The following is a 23,465-nucleotide window of genomic DNA, read 5'->3' on the forward strand; positions in this document are numbered from 1 at the left end:
AGACTCTGCCTTCACGCCCCATTGCTCATAGTTGATGCTGCGGGGCGCGGGCAGAGGGTGTGGTTGCCATGGCACTACTGGACGATCTGCAGCGGGCCCTGGAGGTGGTGAGTGGCCCTGCAGGTAGACGGGGTGAGGGCGGGGTAGGGGGTGGAGCAGGGCGGGGCCAGTTTTGGGGCACTTGATCTCTAAAAAGTTCGCCACCACTGCTCTATTCTATAATACTCTATTATAGCACTTTATAATAGAATATAAATGTCCTGTTTTAATATTACCAATAATAAGCAATGTAATCTTATGCAAGGTAGTTCATAATGAAGTTTCATTATGCTTATTTTTATTCCTATGTATATGTATCACCATCAAATATGCAGAAATTTACTCTGAATAAGCATTTGTCTTCATGTAGTTTTTCTATTTCTTCTAAATGGCTATTTGCTCTCATCTTCAATATAAAAATCACAGATGATTCCATGTTTGCATCATTATTTCATGTTTTTCCTTTTTTCAACTTTAGATTTCAGATTGTGCTTTAGATTTCAGATTGTGCTGTTGATCTGTTCTGTTCTGTTGTAAAAATAGTATTTTTTTTTTCATTTCTCTAATACAGTGAAAACTTCCCTGATATGTAGGGTGTTAAGTCTAGGGATTTTTTGTCTTGTTCATTTTGTTTTTCATATTCATACAGTTTGAAGGTTCAAGTTACCATGATGGCATAAATGAAGAATTAAAAAAAACCCTCACATGAGCTTCACAAGGATGAACATAAGAACAAGAACGAAAAAAATAAGTAGAAAATTGAGTAACAGGTTGAGACCTCTATTTTCAGCAAAATCCATTGTGGCAAACTTTGCACTTATTTTGCTTGCAGTAGAAATATTGATTGTTGTTTTTAAGCAGGTTCAGTTCAGTGACAGTGAGTTACAGTTGACATGTGTGGGTTGCAGTACTCTTGTTGTGACCATTTCTTGACTCATAAGAGCTTTTTTTGTCCAATAACCTGAAAAGAAATGATAGTGAGTCACAGCTAATGTGGATACCATACTGATGCCTCCTCTGCAAGCTCATGTTAAATCTAGATCAGTGATCTAACAAACCATAAATTACCGGAAATTCTATATTGGCATTACTTTTTCAAGCCAAGTAGGATAAAACCTTCTCCCATTCAACATATGTCATAGTTTAATAAATTGTATTTAATATTAACTGCTTCAAGATACAGCAGCATTGTTAATTATCTGCTCTTCTAAATGTTTTAACATTTTTCATAAAAGAATTTAATGTAAAAAGCTAGTTTATATGATTTACTCTTCAAAGCACATTTCCGATTATAATCAGCTATTCACATGTTCTTTTCCATCCTGCCTCACTTCTCTTCTCTGATCTGGAGGCCATTAAGGGGCTGGTATTACTATTGACTAGAGTCAGCAATGACTAGCGGAGTAGGGACTCTTTTACCTTTTTACTACCTTCATATTTAAACTGAATTTGAATAAAAACTCAGTGAGTCAAATCCAATTTTCCCTCAAGTTCCAGGCTGAAGAGTGAGATGGACGATTAGATACCTGAGGCATAAGATCTTAGAATCTTTAGGAAGGGACATATGGAAAGATTGGATTACTTTCTACCAAAAGAAGGGCCAGTTTCTCTGTTGGGAAACTGGAAGAGTCATTCCAGCTATATTTAACTGCAGTGTGAAGGATATGTAAGATATACCCCATCCATAGAAATGCCCACTTCCTTACAGTAAAAAAAAATAGAGCTTAATACAATTGAACTCCTGTAAAGGCAAACTGAAAATCAAAAAATAAGGATTTTGTTACAGAGTAATAGTTCTGTTGGATTTATTTTGAATTAACTGTTGGATAGAATGGAATTTACTTTTGAGTTAATTCAATGAATATACTTTAATGGAAGCACTAGAGCTGTAAAATCCATAAATTTTTGCTTGACTATTAAGGCTAATAGAGTTACTATACGAAGGATTATAATTCAGTCTACAAGAAATGGGTTTCTTGTAAATTGATCTCTTTCCCAGGTGTCTTACGTTAGGTAGCATAACTTGGATACATGGTCCATCATCCAACCATTATTAGCTATTTTTATTTTTGTTTGGTTTCAGTTAGAACAGTGGTTCTCAACCTGTGGGTCGGGACCCCATTTGGGGTCGAATGACCATTTCACGGGGGTCACCAAACCATGCTGTCCGCCATTTTTTTCCCTTTTCCCTAGCTGTCCTACTCCCTCTTATTGGTGGCCACACCCACTTGGGCGTCACCACAACATGAGGAACTGTATTATGGGGTCACGGCATTAGAAAGGTTGAGAATCACTGAGTTAGAATGTTGTGAGCGTGTATTTTAACCTTTGGCACAGGATTTTTAATCAAAAGTGGTATAAAAGTTCAAATTCTATAAAATATAATCTTTCTGATTAGACTTAGACATTCTCACTGTGGTTCTTCAGAAATTACATAATTGTGTCTTTTTTAAAAAAAATGGGAAGATTTGTAATGTCCTGGATTTCCATGATATGCTATGACAGATTTACATAGACTTTGGGTATGAAAACAAGATACTTTATTACAATTAGTATTGCTTTTTGTATAGTAGCATTTGTTTTAAACTTGTACGCTTTTTAAATATTCCAGGGACAGCCTTTGAACATCATTTGGGATAATTATGTTATTAAATTTGAGATCAGCAAATAATATACCATGGGCAAAATCATATATAGAAAAAGAATGGCATTTGGTAAGCATTTCTTTTACCTATTTGTGAGTGTGATGTGGTGCAACTGAGCAGTGTTTATGGAACCTTCAAAAGTAAAGAACGGTTGCAGTGAGGCTATGTAAAAAGATGGAAAACTACAGAAACAGCAATAATGGAAGAATGGATTGTTAGCTGAGTTTGCAGAAATGGCTAAATTGACTTGTTTGCTTAAAAAGGGGAACTACAACTTATAAATGAATGCAAACCTTTTATAGACTGCTGAAAATGGATAAAAATGAGCTGGTGATTTTGAGATTTATTGATTAAAATGTTTTTTTAAGGGAAGAATGGAACTCTGGTATGCAGTATGTGAGGATGGCCGTGCTATGTTTATTACTGCTGAAAAGAAATGAGAAGTTATTTCTTTAGATATATTTTCCCTTTTTCTTTTATAATCTCTTATTTCTTTTTCTGTCTTTCTGTAGTTTTTGAAATCTTCATAAAATTTTCTTTTAATAAAAATTATTCATCAGAAAGTAAGGAGGGGTTACTAGTTAATTATCTGACTATACATTTTCAAATTTTTGCTGTCCAGATTCAAGAACTAAATATTATAACTGGATATAGGAGGAGGGGAGCAGAATTTTGAAATTAGGTCTTTAACATTGAAACAGTTAGGAATAAATGAATTTGTTTTCTATAATAGAAATCTATTTTCTACAATTAATAATCTGTTTTTATCTTAGAATTCAGGTAAATATATGGGCCCATGCAGCTTTTATTATAATGATTAGAGTGAAATTGTACACAAGCTCTGTCTTTTTGAGGCACGCAGGCAATAATACCACAACACTGTTGACATCAGTCTCACATTTCCTTGCCTCCCTTGGAAATGCTGCCTCCAGCAGATTTCCTATGTAGATACTTCCCAACTTCTGGAAACACTTGTGTCTTGAAACCAGTATTGATATCTGATAGTTGAAATTGTTCATTATATAGTTATTTGTTATTTTATATAAACAGAGCTTTGTTCAACATTGCAAAATCCAAAATTGAAGAGGTGAGAGAAGGTCCTGAAATAGGCAATAATGATCTGAAAGCAATGATCTTTAGATCTGATTTTGACATGCTTTATTTATGATCAGATAATCCTATGTGTTGACAAAAATGATTGAACTAATCTTAATATATTAAACAGTGAAAATTAAAATAAACTCTAGTACCTTGTTAAACAGTTAGCTTTCATTTTATTTTAGGAAAGTTTAGAACTGGTTGTTTCTCAGTAGGGAAAATAAATTCATATGTAACATAATTATGATATGAAGAGTACATTCTCATTCTCAATGACTGGAATTATTCTAATATTGTAATAAATCATTCAACATTTGTTTCTTACCACTTTAGGTATAGTGATATCATATACACATACATATATAGTTAAAGTGACAGCCTATAAACTTCATAGAAGTGATAAGAAGAACCATTTCTATAAAAAAGGTTTCACACGACCAAAATAATTTTTATCCATAGTTCACTTAATGTCATATTTGGGAAAATTTTTGAAATCAGATTTAATTCTTCACTTTTTTTAGATCTGCTAAAAGAACAAATGCTATTTGTTATATGCAATCTGACAACAGGTGAACGTCTACTGCAACCAATAAGAGGCTGTTGTACAGATTTATTTATTTTGGCTGTGATAGATGATTCTTTGTGGAACAAAAACATGAAAAAATCAAACTTGCAAGAATTCACCATCTAGACCTCTTGCTAAATTATATGAATGAAGAGCAAACTGCATAATGAATGTGTTACCTGGAAGATATCACTAGCGTTACAGAAGATAATATATTCAATATTTATAAATATATCAAACAAGACAATCCATGAGATCATTTTTGAGATATTTCCTTAACTAATCAGAAAAACAGAATGACTATGGGCAGGCAAACAAGCAGTGGGAGCAGAAGCAGCTTCTCGCTTCCTGCTGGCCACAGGAGGAAGGCTCACAGGGAGCATTGGAAAGGATCTTCATCATCTTGCAAAATTTCAATTCCACAAGAGTAAATGGGCCACAGATTTTGGGTGCCTTCTTTAAGTTATCCCATTTCAGGTACTTTGATTCAAAAATTGTTGCCCTATGATATATCATTTCACCCAGTTGAAGCTTATAAACAGATATATTTATATTTGCATTTTAGTAGAATGAGGCAATAATTATGCAATGCTTTATTGTCTTTTTTCATAGGTAGGGGAAAAGAAGTTAATAATTGCTTCAGTTAACAATCCAAGTACTCAAGATATGCATATTTCCTAGAATATATAATGATTTAATTGTGCATTTAATAATAGTTCATTCAGCCCATTCTTTATTCATGAAAATAAACACTCATAACTGATTAGTAACAACAAACAAATAATCTGGAACCAAAATTTCGAGGCTGCTGTTTAAAACTTTATAGTTGGACATTTTACACATAACACAAGTAATTATAAACACTAATCATCAACATCCACAGAAGTCTTCCTTTAAAAATAAAGCAGGCAAATTAGCTCATGCATTGCCTTGTGAGAGTAGTTTTCACATCACTGTTCAGTGCAGGTACTTTTAATGGTTACAGTGAGTAAGAGTGGAGATGGTGAGAAATTTTTTAGATTGAGTGCTGGACTTTCTTGTATAGATTTCCTTGTGCTGGATGTTTCTTGTTTGGTTCTTTTCTCCTTCTGGTACATTTCCCATAGTGAAGATCAATCAAAAAAAGCCGGACTTCAAAGAAGCATCACAATGATGCATATAAGCAACAGACATATTAAGATAAGACAGAAGTTTACAAAAAGCTCCTGAAGCCTTTGCCGTGTTTGTGGATGCACCTCAATAGTTGAGGCTCTCCTCAGAGCAGAGCGAGTAATGTACTGGACCTTCTCCATGGCAACGGGAAAGCAGAAATTTAAGAAAGAATGGATTTCTAAGAAGCAGAGTACAATGGGCTTAATATCTTCAGTTTGAGAAGTTTTAAGAATCTTTGTGGAGCTAGGGAAAGTAGGAAAGTGAAGTTAGAATTACAGCAAACAGTGGTTTAATCAGCAAGTGTAGATTATTTCAAGGTAACAGAATGCAACACATTGTATAGTGAAACAAAGTCTTAATGAGAAGCAAAATATATTCTATACCAGTATTCTAAATACAGATTGCATTAAGTATATTTTTGTGCCTTAATGGTGTATATAAATTTGATAACTCCAACTGTACACAGAATTTATGAATAATTTTAGCCCTGCTGGCTGAAACAATGTTCTATTGTGTAAAATAACCTTCATAGGAAAGCAGTCTTGAGAGACAGTAGATGTTTGACACAGTGGTTGTGATTTGTGACTCACTGCGCTAAGTGCAGTCTACCGACCATGTATGGTGGTGACTCAGAGGGCTCATTAAGCTTCCTCTGTCTGATGCCCACCAAACAAAAAAAGCTGTCAAGCACCTGACAGTCCCAAAAAACACCGTAGTTGGTGGGCTGCATTCAGTTTGAACCATGATTTTTGCTGGAAGCATAATAAATATGCTTCACAGTCCTTGCTTTTCCCTACATTATTTTCAGCGCTGTTTGATTCTGGAGAGATAAAGGGCAATAGTCTACTCGCCATCAAAAATATTTGCCTAACGCTATGTCCAGTTTCTTTTTTTGGCTTACATTTGTCAAGGGTTGATACTGTAATAACAAAACTGTATTCTCAAGGAACTCGGTAAAAATGGTATCACTCTTCAGGCCAAATATGGACACATTTGTTCTAAAATGTTTATCCTGCTCCAAGCAGACTATCATGAATTAAATACTTACAGATTTGTTAACTTAACACTTGACAGATATACCTCATAAATAGATGATAGAAATATTTATTTTATTGACATGTTGTGTAAAAGCATAGATATCACTCTGTTGAATTTCACATTGTCATGACATTTATTTTATGGAATTTTCCATGCTATTTGGAAGGATCAGCCATTTACTTGGTGATATAATATAGTTCTGTTTCTGACAAGGTTAGCAGTTGCTATTTCAATATTTAAAAATTGGAAAATGAAAAATTGAAAGAATTAATATTAATCCTCATATACTAGTGTTCATTTTATGTCAATACGCAACAAAGTCAGCTGATACTAACTTGATTTAATACTATCACTTTGCTTACAAGTATTTGACTTTGGAAGCATTTTAGAGTTCTTTATATCTGGTGATAATATCAGAACTACTTTGAAGAAAATGGGAATCTATGCAACTTTTTTAGATCATTTGGGGCTGCAATTCAATTTTTGTTCTGAAAAGGTTACTATTTGAAATTAGTATGAATAATATTGACAGTATAGAACTCTTTTTTTCTTGTGCCTAAAAACTGAATTCTTGTAATTGTGCTGTAATCAGTATATTAGGGTGTCTCTATGTAGAAAAGCTGTCTTGAAAGATGAGCAAATACTTTTTTTTATTTTAATAAATAAACAAAATTCACATGTTTTACTTCGTTTTCTCATGTCCCATGCAATGCAAGTTCCAGTTGACAAAAGTCAATAGAAATTCTGTTAATAGCTTTCTATTCTGTTTATGTTGTACAGAACTGTTTTAAATATCCAAATGTTATAACTATTGGACAGAACACAATTCTTTTCATTTTTTAAAAAAATTGAATTATTTTTTAAAATGATTTCTATTGTCTATTGGCTGTACACTTACTCAGTTATGTTAAGTAAAATGTGCTTTCACTCTCTTTTACACACACACACACACACACATTGTCCTTATAAAATATGGGATAGGGATATTTATATTGTACAGTGATTTTTCTTATTGAAAGGTTGTTTAGGGTCAACCTATTAAAATGTCTGTTTTCATCATCACTTAGCAGGAGTTGCTTTTACTGAGGTTTTCCATCCTGACTGATTCTCCTCAGAAGTAGTTATTTTCAATGTGGCATAGGTGTGGGACTGCATAGTTTTTGCAACAATTTTATTTAGCAGTTGTTAATAACACATACTGGCTGTGTGGGGCAGTTAGACTTCCCAAAAGTAGGTTAGTCCACATGTTAAACATAGGTTTAAAATACCCCATAACAGTATTGGATTGCATGTGGGTATTTACAGTGTGTAATATAATACAACAGATAATAATTTGTGGAACAAAAAGTTACTAATGTGAATCCATCTATAATTATACTGTGTATGATCTTTTTTTAAAAAAAACTATGTTATAAGCTGAAGCCTAGTATACATATAAGTAGCAATTAATAAAAAAATAAAATGATAACGAATAGGATTAGTTTATTTGTTTTCTGTATTGTGCAGTGAAAGACTGGCTACGTTTCTGGAAGACTCTGAAAACTTATTGCTTTATTGGTTTTTGAGGACCCCAAAGATGGTCTTTTAATTGCTTCAATTTTTACTCTTCCTGATTTAAATGTAGACTTTTAATGTTACGGTTTGAGTGTTGTTTAGATGTTACATTTTGTTAAAATTTATGTTGTCTCTCTATCTGTCTGTCTGCTTGTTTTGGGAATTATCTTGACTTTGTTGTAGTTTCAGAGTCAAAAACCTCTTTTACAAACAACTAAATAGTGAGATTATTTTTCCATTAGAGGTCATGAGTCTGCTGCTGATTTCTGTTGTTGAAAGGATATGCAAGAGAAAATAGATTGGAGCTGATGGTGGAGTAATTATATTTCTCAGCCCTATATTAACAAAACCGCTTTGTTGGTTCCCCAATTAAAACTGTAAGTTCCTTCTTCCACAGTGCATCATTTAATTGAAATTTTGGCAGGTGTCAGTTATTAATTTCCATACAGGTAGCTGGGTTTTCTTCATGATCTCAGTTGTATTAGTTGTGAATCTAAATTATGTGATCAGTGATGGATCTAAAGTAAAATATATTTTAGAAAATATTGCAATATATTGTTAATTAAAGATAGAAATTAACAATTTAATAAAATAAGGAATAATTTATTAAGATATAAATAATATGAAAATGTCCAGAAAATTGAGGGAATGGAGATTAAACATAAGCGGGTTAAGAAAGTTGAAAAGAGACAATAATTGAAAAGAAATACTAATATTGAATGTTAAGAAAAAAGTAAAGATTATTGAAAAGTGGATAACTTAATATGACATTCTGCCTCGATTGTAATCCAAGAATCACACTGGTAAATGTTTTCTCAAAAGAATTAATGGAATTGTCCTCAAAAGATTTTTTTTTAAAGGCGAGTTGGGACTAGGCATGTTACATCCTAAAATCAAAAAATGTTGATTATAGCAAACTTGTCAATTTGTCAATCTTTATTTGATTTCTAAATTCAAAATATCTATAAGAGAATTTAAGTTTAGGCAGGAATAGTTGGATCAGAACTGTTTACTAGGATCCAGAGGAACACTGGATCTTCTTGCCCAACAATTTTTTGTGCATGTATTTCTTGACCATCAGATCCCTCATTCTAGTCCAAAAATAATAGTATTAAAATTGAAGGCATTTTAAAGCCAGTCTGTCCAAAAAAGGGACTTCTGCTAAACATTAAGGTCTTCCCTTACTCTTTTGAGACTTCTCTGATTTGCTTTTTGGATCCAATATTTCCTTAAATATATATGATTCATTTGCTGGGCAGCAGTAAATATACACATAACACAAAATACACATTGTTGACACCAGAATTAACATATAGATACTATAAATGATTGTTTTAAAGGAAAATTGTTCATGTATCTAACAAAAGTTAAACTATAGAGGAGAGGAATGCTAAATGCTATATAGTCTAGATCTTTTTTTTTGCAGAAAGAGCTGAAATATTAGATTTGATGTTTCTACTTCTCCACTTATTTTCTCTTTTTCTTTCTCTCACATCTCTCTCTCTCTCTCTCTCTCTCTCTGGCTCTAACCTGCATATAGAATGCTTGACATGTTTGTTTCTTTTATAAAACAAAAATAAACATAGAAGGTAGCTTACACTTGATTTCTGTATCATTGTAATGTTCACAAAGGTATAGACTGTTTTTTGTTACTGGAATCAGAATAGTTAATCGGAAAATAAAAAGTACTATTATAATAAAAGTAGAGTCCCTTACCTTAATGACTGATGATTACTGAATTATATGAAGATGTGCTGTGGGAAACTAAAAGACGTTCTCTGTCATCAGATTTATGGGAGCAACTGAAGTTCACTGAAGGGGGAAAAAATAACAAAAGTTTCATAGGCTGGGTTCATGATGTCATTCTGGAATTTAACTCCAGTGATTGGTTACACAACAGATTGCAAGAACAGGGAGATGGCAGACCTAGCCTTGTTTAGGGCAAGGATGTTTAGTTTTTCTTTTCACATGGAAAAAGAAGAGATAGAAAATGAGATAGCACGTCCATAATTTAAGAAATCCAAACAAATGACAGTTCTGTTAATAATATTTAGATGGTGCTTGTTCATTTCCTTCCATTCAGCTTGAATGATAGCACTTACCTTTATACACACATAAAACTACTAGTTTAAAAAACATGATATTGGATATACAATTTACATATATTTAGGGGTAACATACTTGGACTGCAAAAATATGAATGATCTCTAGATAACAGCGAAGATATACTCCAAACTCCAACTTTTAGTGGTCATCCAGATTTTTGGAACTGAATTGTGATAGCCCAACACAATAATATTCAGACCATTGTTCAGTTAATAAATCTATATACCACAGATACTTGAAATGAAACTTCCACATGTTCTTAAAATTTTGTGTTGAAGAAGAGTTTTATAATGTTCATTTTTAAATTCTTTAAAATATTTCAGTGCTGCTTTATAATCAGGAGACCCTCAAGTCTACTGAAAGGACATTTGTTATCCATTGCTGGGGGAAGGACATGGCAGCTTGCTATTGTGTGCTTAAATTAGCATTTGGATTTATAGTCCAGATAATTTGGACATTGAATCAACATGCAATCTTGTTACTATGTATACTTCTTACTTAAGCAGTTGAAGAGAGTCATATTGTCAGGTGAATTTGCAACATTGGCAGCAATGTAAGATATATAGCTTTAGGTGACAGGTGATTTTGTTCTGTCTTTTAGCTGAGATAAGCATTTTAGGGTGATATAAGCGGCAACCTTTTAAGTAACAGTTATTGTTCCTTGTCATTGTTGAAACTACATAGACTTTTAAGAGAATGGTATTTGCCCTTTCAAAAAGAATCTTCTTAAGATAAAGTTTTCTTTTGTTTAACATGCATGGCATTGATATTTCACTAACGTTAGCCAAGCTATTGGAAAAGATGTATGGTGTTTCATCTAGTATATTTGGTTTATACATATTGATTTAAAATACGCATGGCTAGTATTCTATATGCATATATTTAAGTGACATAAATGGAATGGACTTAAATAACTAGCTCCCTGATTTAGTTTTGTTTGTATTGTTTATTTAAAGTTGACAGCTACCAGTAAATATTAATTGCGGCAATATATTAGGAAAGGAATAATATATTAAGGATACTGTGATCCATAAAACATTTAAGTGATAACACATTTGTTAGTCTTAAGTTCCCATAAGTTTTTAGTTGTGTTTACTGCAAAATACAACTAAACCTGGCAGCTCCTTTGGAAATCAACTATGTATTTATGGATATTTGACAGTCTACTCTAGATTAAGTCAATCTTCCTAATTCTGAAGATGCTGTTTAAGAATTTTGAAAGTTACAATCCCAACTCATCTGGAGGATCTCAGTTATGGGAAGATTGGAATCTAGCTGCATTCGGTATGTTGGCTTCTGTTACACAAATGAGTTGGATATATGCTGTTATGCTGCACATTTCACCTTCTTACCCCTTGGCATCAGTACATTAGAAATCTTGAGTTAGACCTAATGTAATTTACTGTGCATGTCATTGTTGGTTAATTTTTTCTGAGCAGAGATCCTTGAATTCTCTTAATTCCAATAGGAAACAATACTATAGATTTAGATCTCTCTTTTCAAAACCTTTAACATCCCAAAATCTGTGTTTCTATCTCTGTTCCTGCCTATAGTAGTAAAGCAAATCATTCTTCTATGATCTTGAGGTCCCTTTGCTTAGAACCCCTACACATGGATGACTTGTACTATATCTTTTCATATGTCTAAAATCCCATTTAGACCAATTCCATTTCATCAATTATTGGATTTTATGGAACATTTTAATCCCATCCTTGTACAAGTTTCTGTTCCTCACAGATTTGGAATTTTTGTAATAATCTGAAAAACCACTTGGTCAGCCATTCTCTTTAGGACATGTATCAAAAAATCATTTTTAGTGTTATACTTTCTCCAAACAGAAATTTTTAAAATAAAGTAAAGTAAATCTGACCAATTCTTTCTTGAATTTAATATTTGCAAATTTTAGGCAAGCTTGTACTTGAGTGTGCAGGATATTTGTAGAGGAAGAGAAAAGACTTTGAAATGCTCTTTGAAATTAAACCAGTCAAATACAGAAAATCCTGAGAAATATTAGAAAATATGAGAATGCTGAATGATTTGGAATATTAGCACACTTAAAAACCGCATGCTTGGTGTTTTGTTTTTTAATTTGCTTCAAGGGAAAAAAATATGCAGCTGCTGCTTACGTGACCTTAAATGGAAATAATCTGGGTTTTCTCCAGAGGGATTAAGAATCTACCAGTAGAGCTTCTTTTTCTTTTCTTTTCTTTTCTCTTTTCTTTCTCACTTCTTCCTCTCTCTCTCCTTCCTTCCTTCCTTCCTTCCTTCCTTCCTTCCTTCCTTCCTTCCTTCCTTCCTTCCTTCCTTCCTTCTCTCTCTCTTGATTAGATTCTCCAGATTATCTGGAATCACATTTAGGGAGGAAGACTTCTATATTTTCTAATAGAATTTTACAAACAACATCATTATCTATGCAGTTGATACACATGTTGGCATTTTACATTCAGTGTATGTTGAAGTACACTGTGCAGGTGTATATATATTTCAAACATCTCCAAATGTATGCTTAGAAGGTAGAAACTTAAAACCCTCATGATCTTGATAGTGCACACTGGTATTATTTATTAATTCAAAATGTTGTTTCTCCAGCACAGGAGATGCAGAATCCACCAATGAGTTTAGACTGTGTTCCTTCCCAATCAGATCAAGTCAGCCAAACCTGTTACGTCTGTCCTGGACTAGGGTGTCCCAATCTCGACTTGATCTTGCCCAGGACAGACGTGCAAGTTTGGCTCATAGGCAGGTAGATCAAGTCCCATTGGTTGATTTTCCATATTTTCCTTTTTTCCTCAGCCTCCTGAGCAGCGCTGGGATCAGTGCTACTTCAGTTTGACTGTTAAATACCTGAATTACGTTCTCATTTCCTTCCCTCTGTACTCCCTTCGTCGGAGGTTACAGCCGCAGCCTCGGTAGCTGCGTGACTGCCGAATCAGCGTTTATTCCATACGTCCACTCCTCCCTCAGATTCAACAACTACACGCGATTCAGAGGCGGATCCTGTCTTCACCGAACCGGTAGCAACACAGCACCATGTGCCTTGTCTGCCCCTATTTCTCAATGCGGTCCGGAAACAGTGGGTCTCCCCTGGCACCTTTGCCCTTCCCAGTGGGAACGATAAAAAATTGTTCAGCATTGCTCAAGATTTAGCAGATGCGCTGGAGGTGCCTACAGTGGACGAACCCTTGGCCCCTCTTGTGTCCCCCACCACAATCTCAGGAGATATGTCTGAGGCACTGAAGGTGGAGGATCGGAGATGGGAACTTACGTTCCGCAGGACCCATCAGGTGACGGCATGGGCTTTTAGGGCAACCACTTCAGCATCTTTTTTTACCAGGTCCTCTCTTCTCTGTCTCTGACAACTCCAGGCCAGGATCCTCCCAGAGGATGTTCATACACATCAGGACCTGAGCAAGCTAGTAGCAGCAGCAGAATATGCTTCCGATGCGACTCTACATGCCGCCAGGTATTCTTCCAGGGCCATGGCATCCAACGTGACAGCACATCGCATGCTCTGGCTAAAACACTGGCACATTGATGCTAAGTCCAAATGGCACCTGGCAGCATCTCTGTACCAGGGCGGTAAATTATTCAGGGAAGCCTTAGCGCCGTACCTGACTGAGAACAAGGACAAACATAAGGTACTTAACCATCTTATCAGACGTGCCAACAGACGGGCCAACCCTTACGCCTGGAGGTAGTCCTTTCGGTCAGGAGCTAGTCCCAGCTATACTCAGCCCAACCGTCTCTTCACAGCCAGGCAGGACCACCTGGCTGACAGGACGGCTCCCAGGCCCAGGCAACAATTTCAAGGCAAACGGCCCTTTTGAGGGGGAGGACGCCCATTCCAATGGTCTAAGTGACTCTTGGGCAGTCCCTCCCATAGGTGGCAGGTTGTCCCTCTTCGCCTACCAGTGGGAGGCCACCACCATGGACGCCTGGGTCCTAAACACCATTCGTCACGGCCTGTCCCTGGAATTCGTTTCAAGCCCTCCGGGGCATTTCATATCTTGCCCTCAATCAAATTCCACAAAGAGAGGACTCATGCAAGAGGCTATTCGACACCTCTTGACCGCAAGGGCTATAGAACCGGTGCCGCAAGGTCAGAGAGGTCAGGGATTTTACTCCATCCTGGGCAGCGTAAGAAAAGGAGACTTCCTGACGTCCATAGACCTCACGGAAGCGTATCTCCACATTCCTATCTCTCTCGACCATCGCCAGTTCCTAAGGTTCAATTATATGGTTCACCATTATCAATACAGGGCACTTCCGTTCGGCCTGTCTTCAGCTCCGAGAGTGTTTACCAAGATCCTGGCGGTACTTGCCGCTCACCTGAGACTGGTGCCGGTCCGGGTCCAGTGCTACCTGGACAACATCCTAATTCAGTCGTCCTCAATCCAGGCTGCCCATTCAGACCTCAGGCTGGTGATACAGGTCCTCCAGGACCACGGGTTCTTGGTAAACTTTCCCAAGAGCCATACAGTTCCCACGACCAGGCTACTGCACCTAGGCACCATCATAGACCCGGTAGGATGCCGGGTCTATCTGTCCCAGGAATGCCAGGACAGTATCCGGGAGTTGGACCTCAACATATGCAGAGACCGTACATCCTCTCCCTATTACTAGGGAAAATGATATCGGCCATAGCGATCGTTCCATGGGCCAGGCTACATTCCAGGAACCTTCAGTGGTTCCTACTCCCCTCCCAAAGGCAGGGCACCAGCTCCTCCAATCGAAGACTAAGAGTCCCTCATCAGACTTTGCGATCTCTCAAGTGGTGGTTCTCTCCAGCCATGGCCAGAGGGTCCTCCTTCAAGGAACCCAATCATCTCACCCTCACAACCGACGCCAGTCTGTTCGGCTGGGGAGTGCACCTTCGATCGCAGTGGGCCCAAGGCCGATGTTCCCACTCAGATCTGAGGCACAACATCAACTGGCTGGAGCTCAGAGCCGTACACCTGGCACTCCCTCACTTCTGCAGAGAGGTCGCGAGGCATCACGTGTTGATCCTCACAGACAACGTGGCGGCAAAGGCCCATGTGAACCGGCAAGGGAGTACCCGATCCTGTGCCCTCATGACCGAGGCCCAATTGTTGGGCTCCTGGGCAGAGACCAACCTTTCCTCCATCAAGGCTGATCACATATCAGGGGAGGTGAATAGACAAGCAGACTTCCTGAGCAGGTCGACAGTGGACCACTCAGAATGGCGTCTACATCCGGACCTCTTCAGGGAGATCTCTGATGCTTGGGCTCACCAATAATAGACCTGTTTGCTTCCCCAATGAACACTCAACTACTGAGGTTCTTTTCCCGTTTCCCATCCCTAGGAGCGGAAAGGGTGGAGTCCATGGCCGAAGGGACTGCTCTACGCCTTTCCTCCTCCTTATTCCAGCGCTCGTCCGCAAGCTCCTTCAGGAGAGGGCGGAGGTTCTTCTAGTGGCCCTGTATTGGCTGCGGAGACCATGGTTCGCCAATCTCGTGAACTTTTCCATAGCGCACCCATGGAGGATCCCTCTGGATCGCGTCTCGCTCACCAGGGAACCCTGCATCATCCGGATCCTCAATGGCTTCAATTAGCCGCCTGGCACTTGAGCGCAGGATCTTATCCCAGGAGTCCTGCTCGCCAGGCCTCTTGACAGCTTGCTACCAACTGTATTTATGAGGCCACGTAGAAGAATTTCTGCTTGTGCACAAACCATTACTTGTCTATATAGGACTTGACGATTCCAAGGATCTTGGACTACCTTCTAGAGGGTCTAGAGAGGGGCTTAGCTCCAAATACGATACGCAGACAAGTCGCTGCTCTCTCCACCCTACTTACCTGTAACACTGCGGTATCCCTCGGTCAACACCCATTGATTCGCTCATTCCTCAAGAGTGCCACAAACACGAAGCCCCCTGTGGTGCATAGATATCCTTCTTGGGAACTGCTGCAGGTTCTTCAGGCACTCACCAGGCCACCCTTTGAGCCTCTCAGGACGTGTGATCTGTGATCCTTATCTCTCAAGGTCGCTTTCCTGGTGGCAATCACTTCTGCACGACGGATATCTGAGTTAGCGGCACTTTCCACCAGGGATGACATATGCATTTTTCACCAGGACCGAGTGGTTCTTCATTTAGACCCTACCTTTATCCCTAAGGTTAACTCTCTATTCCACAGGGCTCAGGAAATCGTGCTTCCAGATTTCTGCCCTAATCCATCTCATGATCTGGAACGGCAATGGCACCTTCTGGACGTTCGTAGGGTGCTCCGTTGTTACATCAAATGGACGGCTGCCTTCCGCAATTCCGAGGCCCTCTTCGTTTCCTTCCACCCTTCTTCCAGGGGTCGGAAGGTATCTGCCTCCACGATTGGCAGGTGAATCAGGGCGTGCATTGCGGAGGCGCTCCAGTCCGATTCATTGCCGGTTCCACGTTGGGTCATGGCCCACTCAACACACAGTGCAGCTACTTCTGCAGCTTGGACCACTCAGGCGTTCATTGAGGACGTTTGTAGAGCGGCTACATGGTCTTCACCCTTGCCCTTTATCTGACACTACAAACTGGACAATTTCGCCTCTGCAGAGACCTCCTTTGGCAGGAGAGTTCTCCAACAGGTGGTACTTCGAGGCGTCCCGCTAGACCGGCCTGCTTCCCTCCCACAGGGACAGTAGGATTTGGTGTGTCCCATTGGTGGATTCTCCATCTCCTGTGCTGGAGAAGGGGCATTGTCTTACCTGAACGCCTTTTCTCAGCACAGAGATGGAGAATCCACTCCCACCCTCACAGGTCCTTAGGCCCAGAGTTAGGTTCTTTGAGCCAATACATCATACCATCAGTCAATGGCTTCGCCCATGTCAAGACTGGGACACGCTAGTCCAGGACAGGCATAGCAGGTTTGGCTGACTTGATCTGATTGGGCAGGAACACAGTCTAAACCCATTGGTGGATTCTCCATCTCTGTGCTGAGAAAAGGCATTCAGATAAGACAACGCCCCTTCTTGTACATAGTTATACATCTAGAAACTGCCATACATAGTAGAACAGCAAAAATGTTAAATTATACTTCAAGTATCACTATTTATACCAAATTATGTTTATAAAAGACTTACAACTCTTCCTGCAGATTTAATCATTGGCATCTTAATTTTATAAGATTACTAATACAGGTAGTCCTCAACGTACGACGAAAATTGGGACTGGACTTTCAATCACTGTGGGATGCAATCATTAAGCGAGTCTCCAGCTGATTTTACAACAATTTTTACCTTGTTCCTCAATTGACACTGCTTGTCAGATACCAGCTTGGGAAGGTCACAAGACACAATAACATGACTGCAGGATGCAGCAATCAGTTATAAATAAGAATCACCTGAATTGCAATCACATGATTGCAGAGGTGGTCCAATGATCATAAGTGTGAGGATGGGTCTTAAAAAACTTTTTCTGAGGCTGTAATAATTTTAAACCATTATTAGATGAATGGTCATATGTTGAGAACTAGCAATATTTCTGAGACAACAGAAATCTTATCACAGCCCTTTGGTCAAGACAAGTGAAGTAGTATGTTGAAACAGTATAATACAGTTTTATATGTTTTGATTTGCTATGATGATAGTCACATACAATATGGTAGGAAAGATGTTTTTGACATTAATGATGCAGAAAGAGCTAATCTATGTAAACTAAAAATTGTCCTAAAGTTGAACTTCTGGGTATAATCATTTTTCAATAACAGTGGTAATTTTAAAGCTTTACTTCCAACTGGACTTTTAGATAGATGGGTTTTTTTTAATGCTATGCCATTTTTTTTTCCTTTGCCCTCTTGATGACAGCCATGTGTTAAAATTGTTTTTTCTTTTTTTAAAAACCATTTTTTTTTATAAAAAGGAAAGTATTCACTGGGAACATAACCAAAAGGCTTGTCTGAATAATAGCAAATAAGACTAAATTTAGAATGTTAACACAGAACATGAAAATGCTATTAATTCTCCTTCAAATGTTCCTTCTCTTCTGTACTCTTGACCAGGTTTGAAAGAATACAAAATATTGTGTGTGAATGTCATATTTGAATGTGCACAATCTTTTATTTATTAGGTTACAATTTGGTATCTTCATCAAGTGAGTAAAAGTATTTTTTTCTCAACCTATCAAATTATATTGTGGCCCCTGAAAGGAATGACTTTTCCTTGGTATACAGTTTAGTAGGAAGAACTGTTGGTTCTTCCGTTAGTTAATATATTTAAGGTACAGTAGCAACCAACATTGAATATCAATTCTTCACACATGCTGATGATATAATGGCTAATTATGCATTGTCATCACAAAGTCTTATTAAATTGTTTATCCTCTGAGGACAGTGGAACAAATTTAATTGGTTGCCTTTGGAATATATTTTGTCTATAGATTATTTTAAGTGATTGGGATTTATAGTCTGTAAAGACTCAATTAAATATTGGATTTTATATCTTGAAATATATCACAATATGCTAAATTCAATCTAACTTAATATATAAATTCAGTTTCAGTAGATATAACTTGATGATGGAAAAAATTATTTAAGTCTTTGGAACAAATTTAATGTTAACATTAATATTACCATGAGAGCAATGCATATTTTAAGAGGGTGGGGGCAGAGTTTTTAAATGATATTTCAGTCTTTGGGCCTATTTAGAGAATAAATATGTAAACCTTTGAAATCTTGGAAAGTTTTAGATTCCACATGTAATAAATGGAGGTCTTTGAAAGCTGCTAAGCATATTTCATATTTCATTTATTTTTCATTAATAATAGATGATTTTATTTTGATCCCAAATCACATGAGAAGCTTATACAGTGGAACAACCTTAATTTGAAAATAGTGGAGAAGGTATTTTACTAGGCTGTTTAGATTAAATAAGGGATCATCGCTTTAAACCAATTAATTATAAAGGCAGTTTTAAAAACATTAAGATATGTGAATACGAGGAATCATATATTGCTTAAATAGTATGAACCAGATATGCTAGCAGACTCCCAGTTATCTGCAGTTCTAGGATCCTTAAGAGATGCATTGCTTCAATAGAAACCAATAATTAAATTTTTATAAAGAAAAGTAGAATGAAAGGTAATATTGGAGTATTTGAACTACAGAATAGAATGAAGAATTGGGGCGTCTGATTTTGGAGGATCAGTGGGCCATGAAATAAAAAATATATTTCTTATGAATACAAAAAATGAAGTTAATTCATCAGAAAATATTGTTTTGTATTTATTGGGCCTGTTAAAAGATGCATAAAACATTGTCTTTTCAGTCTTGGTATCAGCAGAAAGTTCATCCAAGTAATAACATACAGTATTGTATCTGTTTTAACCTTGCACAAATGGAACAACCTGCCTCCAGAAGTTGTGAATGCTCCAACACTGGAAGTTTTTAAGAAGAGACTGCATAGCCATTTGCCTGAAATGGTATAGGGCAGTGGTTCTCAACCTGTGGGTCGGGACCCCATTTGGGGTCAAACGACCATTTCATGGGGGTCGCCAAACCATGCTGTCCACCATTTTTTTCCCTTTTCCCTAGCTGTCCTACTCCCTCTTATTGGTGGCCACATCCACTTGGGGGGTCACCACAACATGGGGAACTGTATTATGGGGTCACGGCATTAGAAAGGTTGAGAACCACTGGTATAGGGTTTCCTGCCTGAGCAGGGGGTTGGACTAGAAGACCTCCAAGGTCCCTTCCAACTTGTTATTATTATTATTTATTATATAAACCAACAGTATATTCTGTCCTTTTACTTTTAACAGTTTTAATTTATAGCTCAAATATTTTGTAGGATTTGATTTCTCTTCATTTTTTCTTTATCCTATCACACAAAGTTCTTTGAGTCTTTAATAAGTCTATTTTGTAAATCCAATAAGAAAAAGATATTCAGATTATTTTTTTTAATTTACCATTTCTTTTGATTTTTAAAATATTAGCCATTTTGGGGGGGGGGTGTTGTTTTTGGTATATTTAGCAACACATCTTTTTCCAAGTTAATATTGGCCTGTTATTCAAAAATGCACTTTCAGTACCATCTCTATCTTGTCAGATAAAAATTAGTTCCACATTTATTATTTCCACCATAACTTCTTTTGGACATAATCTATAGAGGCAAATATCATACCTGACACTTGATATTGTGGCTAATGATTTCTGGCTCCATTCTTAATATTTTTAGTGTTGTAACATTTTCATTTTAGATTCCAGTTAATTGATACAAAATATTACTTATATTTGTTTTATTTTAAAAAGCCAAAACAGATCTATTTCCCACAGGAAGCTACTCGTTCTTTATAATTAATTCCAAAATACTATTGTAAAAGTTTATATCTTTCAAATGTATACCCTTAATCCATTCATAACTTTACAAGATCAAAATCTTATTTAGCTTTTTGCTGTTTATTTCAAATTCTTTAAATTTTTAAGCTTATAATTAAAAGTCTGTCATTCAGAATTGAAGGTAAACTCCCCCAATGTTTTCAAACTTCTTGATTCAAGGGCCTCTAATAGCTTAAGAGTAGTTAATAAGCAATTTCCCAAAATGATTGTAAAGTTATTTATTCTCTGTTTTAAGGAATAGTTCCAGTATATATGTGAAAACTATTTTGAAAAGCCTCTACATTGTAAAAATGAAAATATAATGCAAATAAGTTTCTGTATAAACTGAATTTCATGATAAGCTTAAAGATTGTATTTAGTTTATATGGCTATCTATTGTTATACAGTATATATAATTATTTCTATTACTTTATAGTCTTTTGTGTAGGTTTTTTACATTAACTTTACATTAATTTTCTTTGTTTATAAATTCCCAAATTATCTTAAGAGTTTTTGAACGTATGTGTTACTGAAGAACATCATGAGAACATGGTATGCTTTCTTTTCCTGCTCTGCATGTCATGATTTATCACAATGTATTTCTTTTTTCTTCTTCTTCCTAGTGCTCTCCCATAAGTGCGGGGTCTGCTTTTTTCAGACCAACCAAGTGTTCATCCATTAGTTGTAACAAGAATCGACCAATAAGCTTGTCACCTGAGCCTGCCATCATGGGCTGAGAGAGAATGACTGGCCTAAAATCATCCAGCTAGTTTACAAGCCTAATCGGGACTACAGCTCAGAGGCTCCTGGTTTCTAGCTTAACCACTAGAGCAAACTGGCTCCCCTTCCATTTTTCTCTTATTAAACTTATTATACTTATTTCTAGCAGTCAGCATCTCAATGTACAGTTCATAGTTTAGATTACCGATGATGCAGAACACCCATATGCAGAAAATATAAATTAACTTGTGTTTGTTCTCAGAGTTATAAAAACCTAACATTAACCAGACTAAATTCATCATGTATTTGATAATTATAAATGTAGATCCAGCTTACACAAGAATTTTTAGCATTTTAGCAGTAACACTATTATTTTGCCCTGTAGTCCGTTTGGAAGGCTTCTTGAATTAAAGCTCAAGTAAGCAAATAAGATTTTTACCGTGTGCATTCTTCCTTCATCTTGCATACCATTTTGCATCAGAAAATGTTACATGTCTGGCAAAAAAATGTGCCAAGAGACTTGTAACTTTGGAACTGTGTTGAGTGTTTTCCTGATAAACTGTTCCAGTAAACAGTGAGATTAGTTGTGTTCTTTGACATGTTTTGAGTGCTGGATGAACACAAAGGCAAAGACAAATGAAGGAGAGATAAAAGGCTGTAATGCCAATTGAGGTACTGTTCAGTTACAAATAATTCTGGAGCTGGATTATTTCCATTTTAGCAGCAATTATTGACTAAAGGCCAGAGATTGTATTTGTTGCTTTAGTTATGGTTTTCAACTGTGTTTTATACAAGGGAACATTCCAACTTTGAATAACTTATTAGAATTTACTGAAACAATTAAGAATAATCACTTTCAAATTTTATTTTATTTTTTGGTAAAGATTTTATTGTTTTTTTTCCCATCGACGTATGTTAATTTTTCCAATCAACAAGTTGTCTGGAGTTTGCTATGCTAATACATGTTCAATTCCTAATCCTTCATTCTTTCCTCTAGCCAAGAATAAAATAGGTTCCAAATTTGATAGTAGTCTGTATCTTCTTTATCTTTCAACCTCATAGTTAATCTGTCCATCTCTGCACATTCCAATATTTTCCTGATTATTTCTTCTTCTGGTGGCAGTCCTTCATTCTTCCAGTATTGTGCAAAAATTATTCTCGCTGCTGTAGTAATGTGTAAGATTAAATATAATTTCTGCTTATTAGTCTTTTCAGGCATAATACCTAGTAAAAAAAATTAGATGTTCATTCTTAGCATCATACTTTCTGATTAATTATTAGTATACACTGTCTGGAATTAACCATTAGCTTTTCTTAACTTGTATCCATACAAAATTTAAAACATAAGTCAAGGCAAAATTTTGGGTACTGCATATGCCAAAGAAATGCTGAGAGGGAGAGGAGCTAACATAGAGAGATGTTATTATACTGTACCGAGTGATGGCAAGGAACATTTAATGTGGCTTGTGCCAAAGGATAGGATTCAGTATCTCTAAGGACTTTACCACCTATAAATGATGATCACCTATAAAACCTTCATGACATAAACCTGGTTATTTATGGGACTGCCTGTCTGCAATACTTTCTACCCACTTGCTATGGTTGAGCAGATTGGATACACTCAAGGTCCCTTCATTCAAATGTCTTCTCATGGGACCAAGGAAGTGTGTTGCATCTCTTTCCTCTGAAATAATATTCCTGTAGATGTATGGATGGTGCCACTCTCTTAGGGTTCTGGAAAGTCCTTTAAGACCTGGGTCAGTTCCCAGACTTGGGGTTAATCTGTTTGTGGAGATCCTGACATGTTTTTGACTGTAATGGCTGTGTCTTTGTTTGGGCTACAATGACTTGTTATTATGTTTTTTTATTGTTTCAGTTATATATGCTGTAAGCCACCCAGAATTAAGAGTTTGGGAATGAATGACCATAATAAATTTAAATCATCATCATCCCTCCTGAACTGCAACACTGTGATATGCATTTTTTTTCATTAATTAATAGCACTCCTGTGGAGATGCACTTATTGTATGCTCATGGCATTCAGTTGGTTTCAGTGATTTTTGTGTGAGATCTATGTCTTTTTCCTTGAAAAATTCTGCGCAGCTGAATTCTGGTTTATTCACAAGTGATTTTGCGCATTAATTTAGTAATGCATAGGAATACATTTTTGAAAATGTGTTCAATTTATGTCCTGTCTTTGCTCAAACAATTCAAGGAACTATAGTAGCAC

General features: G+C 36.7%; 2 protein-coding genes across 5 annotated transcripts in view; one reads left to right on the forward strand and one right to left on the reverse strand.

Moving 5' to 3' along the window:
• CEP85L (centrosomal protein 85 like) overlaps positions 1-23,465 on the forward strand; it is a 122,899-nt gene that overhangs the window by 59,795 nt on the left and 39,639 nt on the right. The gene's annotated exons all lie outside the window — the stretch shown is intronic.
• Positions 301-9,947, reverse strand: PLN (phospholamban). Of its 2 annotated transcripts, none has more exons than XR_005558159.1 (2): positions 9,808-9,947; positions 301-1,000 (listed from the first exon to the last, which is right to left on the reverse strand). XR_005558159.1 is itself a non-coding variant. In XM_039355478.1 (2 exons), the coding sequence occupies exon 2, from the start codon at positions 5,637-5,639 to the stop codon at positions 5,481-5,483; it is 159 nt and encodes a 52-aa protein (XP_039211412.1). In that variant the 5' UTR covers positions 5,640-5,742; positions 9,808-9,928; the 3' UTR covers positions 3,820-5,480. The 2 variants fall into 2 exon arrangements, 1 of the variants encoding a protein (XP_039211412.1); XM_039355478.1 differs by lacking the exon at positions 301-1,000 and adding an exon at positions 3,820-5,742 and having other exon boundaries at positions 9,808-9,928.

Source organism: Crotalus tigris, unplaced genomic scaffold, assembly GCF_016545835.1.
Source record: "Crotalus tigris isolate CLP2741 ecotype Arizona unplaced genomic scaffold, ASM1654583v1 scf7180000018691.1937549, whole genome shotgun sequence".
Taxonomy (NCBI): domain Eukaryota; kingdom Metazoa; phylum Chordata; class Lepidosauria; order Squamata; family Viperidae; genus Crotalus; species Crotalus tigris.